The sequence below is a fragment of the Eublepharis macularius genome, chromosome 14 (genome assembly GCF_028583425.1).
Source record: "Eublepharis macularius isolate TG4126 chromosome 14, MPM_Emac_v1.0, whole genome shotgun sequence".
In the NCBI taxonomy this organism is placed as follows: Eukaryota; Metazoa; Chordata; class Lepidosauria; order Squamata; family Eublepharidae; genus Eublepharis; species Eublepharis macularius.
The window spans coordinates 45,319,663-45,332,212 of NC_072803.1; the positions used below are offsets into that span (position 1 = coordinate 45,319,663).

The window sequence follows — 12,550 nt, forward strand, 5'->3', positions numbered from 1 at the left end:
CCCACAAGTGGAAGAATGAGGTGGTAGAAAACTGAGCTAGTAAAAAAGTGGGCTATATCACTTTAGAATGAAGGCAGGGTGTTGCATTCATGATGTTCCCTTCAAGGAAATAACCAGCATAAATGGGGGGTGGGTTGGGCTAGAGGCTCTTTCCTGCTATGCCCGGGTTCTACTTGCAGAAAGTAGGTTTTCCCTGGGGGACCATTAAAAAAACGTACCTTGCACCTGCAATTTGAAATGGTTCAATCTATGACATCTGGACTTTATTAGTTCATTCTGCTGCATGTGCAGAGCAGACCCAGCATGAAGAATGAAAGAAACTAAAGTGATTTGGAGCAAATGTCTTTATTATTTTTACTATTGTTAGTGGGATACAGAATTCAGCATCCGGAGAAACTCAACATACTGTTGAAAAAGCAAGTTTCTGGTCCCTGTGTCTGTGGCAGGAAGCTTGAAAATGCCAGGCGATAGCTGAGAAGCAAAAGAGTTCTGAAAACAATTTTCCTGCATCCAGGAATTCGACTGCTGCTTTGACTTGTGAGATTTCACCAGATATTGTCCATAAGGACTAGAAACTTTTTTGGTACAAATAAAAGCAGAAATGCTTAGGGTGCTGAAGACTTTTAAAGTAGAGCCGACTTAGTCTGTGGCTTTTGCCCTTGTGATGTATTATGGGGTGATAAGCTGTAGCTTTCAAATGCATTCCAGAGATTCCTGGGATTCAAGGGCACCTCAAAGATGAGATCAATAATGGCCATAATGATCAAATAGCCCATAATTGCCCATGTTTCCCCGTAACACAGTGCCATCTGTGAGCTCTCAGTGAATTTAGGTTTACAGTGAGGTCCGAAAAGCCTGACCCGGTTAACCAATGACATACCCCTGAACCCTCTGCAATGTGCTTTCTGCACCAGATATGCAGGGGCACTTGAGCAAAGAAGGGGGTCCCTGGAGGTAGGATATTTGCAAACTACGGCCCCTCGAACAGTACTTTCCCCTGAGAGCCTCGGGCCCTTTTCTTTCGCTCATCGTAAACACCTGCCTGCTCAGAGACCTGGCAGAGGCCATGAAGCAGGCCACGTGGTGTTGGAGCTGATGATTTAAGCAGCATTAATTTCAGCTGGAGCTCCCCTCTGAAATGTAGCAACAACTCCAGGCGGCAGATTCCTCTGGAAATTCATGGTTCCATTACAGACGTGTCTCCGTGAATAACTGCCCCCATTAATCTTTGCCGGGCTGCACCCAACCACTGCTTTAATGAGGTTCCTTCCTCTAGCTTCTCCCGGAGATTGGGCACAACAGTTTGGGCTTCCTGCAGCCCAGAGGGGGAAAAAAAACCCACCTCAGTTTCACCCTGGCCACACGAGGTGGCTCCTGGTGGGAAATGAGTCCCTTGCACAAGAACAGATGAGACCAGCTGTAGGGAGCTAGAGGCTGAGGGCCAAATTTGCCAGAGCTCTGGCTAGAATTAATGCAGCTTAAATCTTCAGCTCTGGTGCCACACAGCCTGGGCGGTGGGTCTTGTAATTTTCCATTTGCCTGGGATTCAGATATCGACAAGTACAGCATCCACAGTGCCTATACTGAACGCTTAGATTTCGGAGGGTCTCAGCCCACTTCCCCGTCCCTGACCACCCATCTAAAGAACTAAACATCCAATAGACCTTGAGAAAGAGTACATTTGTTTATTAGTAGTAAAAATTGATACATTTGTCCTACAAGTTTGCTTTTTAAGAAATTTGATCACGTCACAAGCGGTATCTTATGGGGTGTTTTGTGTGTGGCAGCTTTATGGTTGGAGGCTGTTCGTGTGTGTGTGTGTTTGTGGATTGCTTTGCCAATCCATGGCGGCTTTCCTTGCGATTGTACGTTAGAAAGTTCTAGGAAAAAAATAAAAGAAAGAAGACAACACGCCAAGCCTACAGGGGCCTCTTTGGCGCCCCAGCCAGAGGCTTCAAAAGCCTGGCCGTCTGTTTTCAGGTTGATATGGCTCTTAGTTTCCATCGATGAGTGACACCTGTCGCCTAAAAGCAGGCGTGTCCTGCCGACCTGTAGAAGCACAATTCCTGCCCCAGGTGGCCCCTGCCAGAGCTCAAGAGTCTGGGCTTCTGCTCTCCCAGGCTGTTCAGGCCATTGCCTGCTTTGAACTGAGCAGGAAGATCTCTTGCTTTGATTTTTTTTTTCCTCCCAGTCTTTTTTCTAGCCCAGCCTAGACCGTGCTACTGTCCTGATTTCTTCTCTTTCTGGAAGCTAAAGCTGGTCCTTCTACTCAGCTTCCTTTGCTTCTGAGCCAAGTAGTCTGCTCGAGCAGTGCTAGCGCGGGACTCAAGAATGTAGTTCACCTAGGATAGACCAAGAAAAGAGGAGTTTCAGTCCCAAGAAGGCAATGCAGAGGGAGGGTGGCAGGCTAAGACCCAGGCTGTTCCAAGAGCACTTTCTGGAATGGTGGTACTAATCAAGAATACGGAATGGCATTACTTAGCAGTTATATAGCGCTTTCAGAGTGTTCAAAGCACTTTGCGTACATTACCTTGTCATAATCCTTACAATAACCTGACAGGCAGACCATTCTTTTTCTTCTTCTTCTTCTTATTATTGGTGGTGGTGGTGGGTGGGGGGGAGGCTTCCTTAAGGCTATCTAATAAGTTTCCTTGGGACTGTTCATTAGGAAGTTCGGGGGTGGGGGGAGATGACAATGCACCAAGCCCAGAGGGATCTCTTCATCGCCCCAGCTAGAGGTTTGAACTGGGGGAATTTCCTGATTGGCAACAGTGTCTTGGCCACTAGACCACATTATCATGAACAGCCCATTTAATCCGTGTGAGCTGGTGCCCCCTTCTGCCACAATAAATGTATTAGTCTTTAAGGTACCACGAGGGTTGTTTTGATAGCAAGGGGATAATATGGCTTCTCTTCTGGAAGTTTTCTTAATGCCGTATCCCAGGCAATCCTTTTGCATTTGTATGGTACTGATTCCAGGGTGGGTGGGTGAAGAAGGGAAGAATATGTAGACCGGGGATTTTATAGATATGGCTTTTTATGCTTCTTTCCCATCTGCTTGGGACTTTCCTGATCAACTTTCCAACATGACTGTGCCTGTGCCGTGCCAACCTCAAATCCTTGCTGTGCACGACCCAGAAAACTACCATTAGGCCAGTTCCCATTTGCCAAACGAATGCTACAAGTCAGAAATGAACGGCTATATCGTCTTCATCCATTAACAGTCCCAGTGTTAAAAAATAAAATAATCCTTTCCTTATAATGCTTGTGCACTCATCAATTCCTATGCATCCAGTTATGCTTTGGCATATGTTACTTGATGAAGGCATTTTAAATGATATTTAACAAGCCAATTCTTCCTTAAATTTATTATCTTCTAGAGCTCAGGCGATAATCACATAGATAATTTTAATGGAAGGTTAATGCAGAAATCAAAAGATAAGAACGCCCTTTGCTCTGCCATTAGGTGGTTAATACGCTGTGGCTTAAAACTCACCCAATTTTATGCACTGTGGAGGATTTGCTCTTCCACAGCGAATGAGGGGCTCAGGGCAGGGGAAAACAGAAGGAGTTTTCACAGCCAATAAAATCCTGGGGCCTTTATCTTTTGTTCATGTACAGGGGGAGGTATAATTTGAGAAGTCTGATCCAATCCTACCCTCCACCTCCTTAAGATTAGATAGAAATGAAGAATTAACTTAACATTTATGAATCGAGCCCCAAAACACACACACCAGAGTAATGTACAGGTTACATTTTGAAAATGGGATGTTGGCGTGGCTTGCCTGCACAAGACATCTGGAAATACTACTCAGCCTCAGCCTCCACTCCAGCTCCACTTTCACAGCATCTAAGTATGTGCATACACAGCTGGAATCAAATGACCCAACTGCACCCATCAGGGTGAGGTGGCAGAACTACCCGTCCCCCCGAACAGTCCACCTGGAAGCAAGCGAGGCTAGAGAAGTACATCATGTAGATGCACACTAGGTGGCCTCCTCTATGGACCAATGCTTTGAATTCACAGAAGCTTTTAATTACTCATCTTTAAATTAATTTCTTGTGATCCCAAGAAGGTCTACTCAAAAGTAAGCCCCATGTTATTCAACGGGGTTTGCTCCCAGGACAGTATCTTTAGGTCTGAAGCCTTTGAGAATGGCTGCTTTAAAAAATGGAAGATGAAAATCTCAGGGTTCTAAATCTACAATTTTTCATAGTTCCACTGCAACTGATGGACAGCAAGGTATAGACAAGTCCTGATTTAACTCTCACCTCCCTCTGCCCTGCCTTTCGGTTCATACAATTAGAAAGGTGAGTAATTCTAAGGATGGATTCCATCCCCTTCCCTCTCTACAAAAGCCTCCCTGACAACCTGTCCTTAGAGGGCTTCAAAAAGCAACATCAAAAATCCTTCCAGGGATACAAGAGCTTTTGTAGAACAACAGCTTAGTGAAGAGAGGAGAAAAACGCGACAGTGATAGAAGTTCATGACTTTGGGTGCAAAAGCAGTTACGGCTTTCCTGCTTGGGTGGTGGGCGAGAACCAGCATTCCTTAGCATATGTCAGTTATTGAGCACTTCCATAAGCTTTACACGGGGAAACCCGTTAAGGACTGGAAATGGCACATAAAGCTTATCACTTGAAAATTTTAAATTGCCATAAAAATAATAGATGGCAGAAAGTTCCGTTTAACCTTCCAGCAGCGTTAGTGTCTTCGTTTCAGAAAGTAAATCAACCAAGGCGTACAGCAAGCTATATTTCCTTAAATAAAAAAGTAAACCCTTGCAATAAAAAAAAATCATCTCCCTTTTAAAAAAAATGCAAATATATCTGAACGGAGAGATGGTGTCATGTACCCTGGTGAGCTGCTGATGGCTAAGGGGATGAAGACTGGCTGCCTGGGCTCCTGAGCGACCCAGGGGCTGAGATGGGAATCCTGGCCCCTAAAAATTATTCAGATGTCATGAGGCAAGTATGGCTTTAATGGAACACTGCTGAAATCTAACTGATGAGACAAATGACAGCAATAAAGGATACATGTGGAATAGAATGTGGCCTTAAATATTCTACATTCTACTCAAAAGGGTTCTTACCATCTGACAAGCTCTAGAAACAGTGTGCAAAGCTGGAGTCCAACTTCCAAAGGAATGGAGGCCACCACCGTGCTGGATGTCTGCTTTGGATTGCATGACAGGTGTGTAATGCACATGGGCAAGAGGCAGATGTGCGAAATCCAGGATAGCAGCAACACAGTGCTACACTTGCAGCCTATCTGTGGTATGGAGTTATCTGTTGCCAATCCTTCCCTCCAATTCCCTTTCCAATTCACACAATAATGTCAGTATGTATAGAAGCCTCCAATGCTTGAAACAGTTGCTCCAGACATTTGCAACCTCCTTTCAGTCCTCTCTGGCCATGCCTCACATTTTCTGTGATGGCAGTTTAGGATGGTGACATGGGTCTTCCCTCTTCCATTTTATCCTCACAGCAGCCACTCTGTGAGATAGGTTCAGCCAACAGAGTGTGTGTGATAGGTCCAAGATCACCCCCTGAGTTTCATGGCTTATTAGAGGTTTGAACATATGCAAATCTAGTCCAGCACACGAACTACTGCCCCACACTGCTACAAGCTTTCTGTATACATGGGCAGGTATTTATTTGCATCAGACTTCAGTGGACAGGTTTTGCAAACTCTTACCTGACTGATTGACACTTGAGGTCAGGAAGGAATCTTCCTCTGGAGCAAACTTGCTAAATGCCTCCTTTGCCCTCAGCTCCGGTGTGTAGCCTGATTCACTTGCATGAATCATTTTGTAGTTTATTTAGTTATTTATTCCCTGCAGATGGCCTGAATTTCCACACTGCTAGCTGAACATACCCGATGATTATATAGTCCAAATGTGAAACCTGGTCCCGAGTATAGAATTCAGCATCCTGATAGTCTTTTGCATTTTGCTTGCTTTTCTTTTTTTAAAAGCAAGTTTCTCATCCTCAAACAATGCAAATCTCAGAAACAAGAAGGAAGGAGATTTGAACTAGGTTCTCTGTGGTCAGCAGGCAGGGCTTCAATGAACATGACACCACTTTGTTCATGCCCATGACTAGAAGAAACTATAGACAATTATACAAAACTAGCAACAGCCTGTTGTGAAAATAAATACAATGGACTCTAGCAGTGAGGCCTTGGGAGGACCATGCTGGTGCAGCCCTCTGAAGGCTCCACAGATACCACGGAGGCTGCGCCTCTCCGCTGGTTCTGTGGCCCCTTGGATGCCGGCAGCGTGGAGATCCAGCATGGACCTCTGACAGCCCTTCAGCCACCGCAGAAGTGGTGGGAAGGCTACCTGGGGGGGGGGCGGGGCTCCCCTGTGCTATGCCTCCCTGCCAGCTCTGCGGCACCTTGGAGGCCTGCTGCTGGCGGCATAAAAACCCAGCATGGACCTCTGACGGCCCCACAGTGCGCCTGCGCCAGGATAAGAGGTGAGTCATCACCAATATGGCTTGGCTTTTATATATAGGATAAGAATTGCTATCACCAATTAAAGCAAGTCTTAACCCAAACTGCTTGCGTTTTAGTCGATTAAATCTGCATGTAGCTACGTATGAGTAAAAAACAAGTCTGAGGCATCTTTTGTTTTTAAATAATGTCCAATAGCAGGTATAATTTTAGAAAAGGCATTCCCTTTTCTGTAAGACAGGGAAGGAGGACTGTCACTTATAAAAACTGCAGCGGCAAGCAACATTGCCTCCTAAGTAAATGCATTTAAAATTTCCTAGATTTCCTTTATATACCCCTTTATAAATACCTTGCCTGATAAACTGGGGCCACCTTTTTAGCTGATATAAAGATTTTTGACTGGTGAATCAAACTACTGAATTGAATAGACTGAATGGTGCAGCCCTGGAAATTAGCAAATGGAGACATCCCTTCCCAAAGTCCCAGGAACTCCATTCTTCTTAGCATAACCTTTTTCTTTTTAAAACATTAGCTTAGCCCTGTTATTAGAGCAGCTGGGATCTCTTTCCTGCAGAAAATCTTTGTTGGGGCCTTGAACCAGGGGGCCACAGGCTGATACCCTACCCCCTGCCCCTACCTGAATCACAGAATCATAGGGCTGGAAGGTTCCTCCAGGGTCATCTAGTCCAACCTCCTGCATAGTGCAGGAAATTCACAATTGCCCTCCCACACACCCCCAGTGACCCCCGCTCCATGTCCAGAAGATGGCAAAACACCATCAGGATCCCAAGCCAAACTGGATCACCAGAGGAGGAGGGCACTGATGCCTCTCCAACGTATGATGCAAACACTGCCAACAAGAACCCTCCTGCCCTTGAGAAGCAGGTGACCCTACAGCTGGTCAGTCCATCAGTTCAGGAGAATGGACACCTCGAGTCACTGCCTCCCCATCTCATTATGGACGCCACGTACCTTCAGCACAATCTCATTGACGGTAGCAGCGTCAGACTCAAAGTAGAGATGTTTGTAGTCATGATTGCTTAGATATGTGAGTTTAAATATTGCATGGCCTGTAAGGATTTAAAAGAAAGAAAGAGGGAGATGTGAAAATCGAGGAGGAATGCCGGGTTAAGAAGAGCCCCTCCCACTATACTGTTATCCAAACTTGTGGTAGCGGAATTATGTTATAACAGAATTATAACAGTGAATTATAGTCACTGTGAGATCTGAAACAGGTTTACTTTTAGTGCACAATTTGATCAAAACGTTTAAGGTCCACTGACTTCATTGAAGACATTTCAACATTTGCTTAACTCATTATTGAGTCACTTTGGCTGGATCAGGTCTTTTAAGGTGAACGAGTAAGAAGAATGAGCTGCTCTTAGAAGAAGCCACTCTCTATGTATCCATCGGAGTCACAGTTCTGGGTGGGCCCCCTCCCCTCCTTGAGAACGGGGCAAACCAATGACTCACCCAGAGGCATAAGAAAAGGCCTTCTCAGAGGACAGGAGATTCTGGGTGACCAACCTGCACCCCACAGTGACTGAAAGGCAATCATGGCAGAGCAGCACTTCATATAGAGATCCCACCTCTGACAACAGGTAATTCTGTTGTATTGGCTGTATCTGTCCCACTGAGAGTGACTGAGCAATCCAATCATATTTATCCATAGTCTGGACAGAATTACATACTCCTAGCAGAAGTCAATTAGAAGGAGGCAAGTCCGGAGCAGTGACTCATGTAGAGACTCAATCGGCAGCCTCCTTTGTGGATGGGTTTACCAACAGTCTCTTATTATTTAACTGGCTCCCATCTAAGCGCATATCGGCAGTTCTCTCATGAGACTCTGGTGTGCTCCAGCATACAGTTTGGGATTTACTGCTCTCAAAACTTTGAGCAAAAGCTTTTGGGCATGACAGAAGGGGGGGGGAACCCCACAGATGGTGATCTTCACATACTGCCGGCTGAACAGACGGCATGAAGGAGCCTGACAGCCTTCCCATGTCATTTCAATTTAAGGCGAGTGGTGTCTTAGAGGAGCGGCTGAACTCCCTTTATTAAAGTTCACCCTCCCCCCCCCATCACATCCCTCCACAGGAAAAAAAAATGCAAACATCCATCAAATGGCTACTTGGGCACGAAGCAACCAATAGACTGCATTTCTGCTAATAGACCCCATTAGAAAGTATTTTGTGAAGAGTTCCTGATATATAATAGTCATCTTCAGAGGAACGGCAGTGGGCTTTTTTAAAAGGGGCCAATTAACCCAGGAAAGATCTGAGTTACCAAAAACAATGCCTGAAAGTAGCCAGCTATTTAAACAGAAGTGCAAACATTTAGTGGAAAATAAACCCTACTCTGAAATCAGATCACAGCTTCTGGTAAGTGATTTCTGCGGCCTAGTCTCCTGGTTTACAAAGTACTTTAAATGCAATGGGGTTCTCCCTCACCCATGTTCTCTGGTGGGTACGTCCAGACTTTCTGCTGCACTCGCTGTTTCCTTAACCACTATGAAAAATGTGACATGCCTCTGATCATGTTCAGAGTGCCATCTTCCATTCCTCTCCAGACTGAGAAGCTAATTTGCACAAACCTAGAACTGCTCTGGCATCATTCTGTGAGGTGGTGCTGCTTTGCAAATGGGCAGCTGTGGCTGTGACTGTGAGGCTTTTGTACCAAAGAGTGCTTGCAAATGGGTCCTCATCTTCTTTGGGAGGAGTGACAAGTGGAGTGAGTGGCTCAGGGATCTGTCCTGGGTCCTGTGTTGGTTCAACATCTTTATAAAATGACTTGGATGAAGGAGTTGAGGGGATGCTAATTAAATTTGCAGATGATACTAAGCTGGGAGGGGATGCAAACACTGTAGAAGACAGAAGCAGGATTCAAGGTGATATTGACAGGCTGGAAAATTGGGCTAAAACAAAATGAATTTTCACAGAGATAAATGTAAAGTTCTGCATTTAGGTAGGAGAAATCAGACATGCTTATAGGATGGGGGAGACCTGTCTTGGCAGTAGTACGTGAGAAAAGGATCTAGGGGTCTTGGTAGATCATACGCTGAACGTAAGTCAGGAATGTGATGCTGTAGCTAAAAAGGCAAATGTGATTTTAGCTTGTATCAACAGAAATATAGGGTCCAGACCATGTGAGGTGATGGTATTGCTTTACTCTGGTTAGACCTCATTTGGAGTACGGTGTACAGTTTTGGGCACCACAGTTTAAGAAGCATGTTGACAAGCTGGAATGTGTCCAAAGGAGGGCAATGAAGATGGTGAGGGGTCTGGAGACCAAGTCTTATGAGGAAAGGTTGAAGGCATTGAGTATGTTTAGCCTGGAGAGGAAGCATCTGAGAGGTGATATGATAGCCTTCTTCAATTAACTGAAGGGCTGTCACATAGAGGATGGAGCGGAGTTGTTTTCTGTTGCCCTAGGGGGTTGGACCAGAAACAACGGGTTAAAATTAAAGCAAAAGAGTTTTCGGTGAATCATTAGGAAGAACTTCCTGATAATTAAGAGTGGTTCCTCAGTGGAACAGGCTTCCTCGGGAAATGGTGGGCTGTCCTTCTGTGGAGGTATTTAAGAAAAGGCCAGATGGTCATCTGACAATTATGATGATTCTCTGACTTAATATGAATGTGCACAGATCAAGAGAGGGAGCGCATGAAAGGATGAGCCAGTGCTTGGCTTTCGTGACCCCTTCTTATATGCCCAGGGTAATGCCAATTGCCACTTTGGGGTCAGGAAGGAATTATCCTCCAGGCCAGATTGGCCATGGATCCTGGAGGTTTTTTGCCTTCCTCTGGGCACAGAGCAGGGGGTCACTGAGGGAGGCGGGGGGGGGGGATAGCTGTGAATTTCCTTGCTCTGAAGACCAGTGTATGGTCTTCAGAGCAAGTGTGACCAATAACATGGGGTTCATAATGATGATAATAATAATACAGGAAAATAGATCAAAATTAGCCTGTGCCTGCTTAACCTGCAAAGGCAGGTGTGTAGCATTTCCAGAATACACTGGGACTCAGCTCTGTGAGAGCCTCTGGGGAAGCAATAGTCTCTTTTGCACTGTTCTAGCATCCAGACAGTGTTTGAAAACCTAGAACTACATTTTCCCACCCAATCCAATCCATTTAGGCATTAATGGACAAATAAATCTTGAGATACTAAGCAAGAAGACTGTTACAGCCATAGAAGCACAAGTGCTCAAGCAATGTAGGGATGTTAGTCTTAGTTTGTAACTGTTCAGATCACCTAGATCTGATGGTGTGAACTGTGTTCTATGCTGGTTTCTTCTCTCTTTGCATCAAGCTTCTCAATCTTCTCTTCTATCTCTATGTGCTCTTCCTTGGAATCTTTATTCTAGCATCTTAAAGGAGTCTTCTAGTTAAGTGCACTTGGGTCATTTTTCCCTTGCAGCTCCCTACAATAAGAACATTTTTTCAGCCAATGCCTGACTCTCTTCCTCCACTGTTGTATTCAAGCAGCTCTGGAAAGCATTATCATTCATGGAAAACCAGGAGGAATAGATTGTCCTTTCCTCCCCCTACCTCCATGTAGTTTGTCATTAGCTTTTGATATTAAACTTGCAGACCTATTCTACTTTCTTTTTTGTACAGCAGATAATGATTATAAGCTCTTGATAAAAATAATTCAAAATAATTTGATGCAATGGTGATGCATCCCACCTCTCTCTCTTACTCACAAGCAAATACTTCCTGCTCTACAAATTCCCTTTTCCATACAAGAACATTAAAACTGAGCAGGACCATCAGGGGCCTTATAAAATTGTATAATGAGCAGCATCTGACAGGCAGCCTGCTATCCCTACTCTAAGGTAAGGAAACTCCACAGTTGTGGGACAACCAGTAAGAATATCTCACTACATTCCCTTGGGATTATGCTATCAAAATCTTTAGGCATGCCAAATATCCTTCATTCATATGAAAATTCATGCATTGGCAATTAAGACTTAACATATAATGCTCACTGCTCCATTTTCTTTTTAATGCATTCAGTCCAAAGGTCCAGCCTAACTCATCTACACCATAACAGTTGCACTTTACAGCAGATTTATCCTTTTTTTCCTTTTCTTTTCCCGGAGGGGACCCAATTTGAAATCTTATTTACAGTAGCTAATTTTCCAGACCTCTGAAAATAAACTGATATATGGGCAGCTAACCACAGACCTCAATATTTCATCCTAGCATCTTAATTAAACACTATTATCACACGCTAATCAGGACTTATGAATTCTCTATTGAAAAACTGGCAAATGATCAAAACCCAGGCTTTAAATCATTGAAGTGAAGGAACAAAAAGCCAAGAATTCCTTAACTGGAAGTTAATAGGTACAATAATATATTCATGGTTCTCTGGTGCTAGAAAACCACACTGAGTCTCAGTGAGAAAGGTGGATTGTAAATAACATAAATAAAATAAATAAAAAATAAATAAAAATAAATTTGTCATTTTAAAACATTTCTGAAACACAATGAGGAGAATATGTGAGAGATTAGATCCTTTGTCGGGTGCCCATGTCTTCTGAGTCTAATTGGTGGTGGCCCCTTGACTGTGGAATCCCCCACAAAAGAGGAGGACATCAGATCTGTTTGATCAGGCTATTCAGAACTGCATACAGCTTTCCTAGTTTTCATTATACTGCATTCTGCTTGCTCTGCTTTACCAACCTCTCCCCAGTTGATTTTAATAATGTTTTTAAAACTGATAATCAACTGACCATATTTATTTCATTGTTTATACTGCAGGGCACTGAATTTCATTTATAGAAAGTGGAACATAAAACCATCAAGACGGACAAACAAATGCAAGCGTATCCAAGAATGTACAGAATTCCTGAGTATGAGCCAGTGGATCCATGCAGGGACGATGGACTAGAAGACCCTGATTCTAATTCTGGCTTGAACATGTGAACCTGCCTTTCACTGAGTCAGAACACTGGGACATCTAGCCCGGTACTGTCTACTTTGAATGGCAGCACCTCTCTGAGATTTCTGCCACAGGACCGAAGGAGACTGAATCTGGGGCTTTCTGTATACAAGCCATATGCTCTGTCACAGAGCAATGGGTCTTCAAGAG

At 44.2% G+C, this 12,550-nt stretch overlaps 1 protein-coding gene across 2 annotated transcripts in view; it reads right to left on the reverse strand.

The window, feature by feature from the left end:
- Positions 1 to 1,547: 1,547 nt before the first annotated feature.
- MAPKAP1 (MAPK associated protein 1) overlaps positions 1,548 to 12,550 on the reverse strand; it is a 186,789-nt gene continuing 175,786 nt past the window's right edge. For both annotated transcript variants that reach the window (XM_054997531.1, XM_054997529.1), the window contains exons 11-12: positions 7,430 to 7,527; positions 1,548 to 2,342 (exon numbers count right to left, since the gene is read on the reverse strand). In XM_054997531.1, the coding sequence (XP_054853506.1) occupies positions 2,220 to 2,342; positions 7,430 to 7,527 (221 nt within the window). In that variant the 3' untranslated portion in view covers positions 1,548 to 2,219. The remainder of the gene's footprint in view (positions 2,343 to 7,429; positions 7,528 to 12,550) is intronic.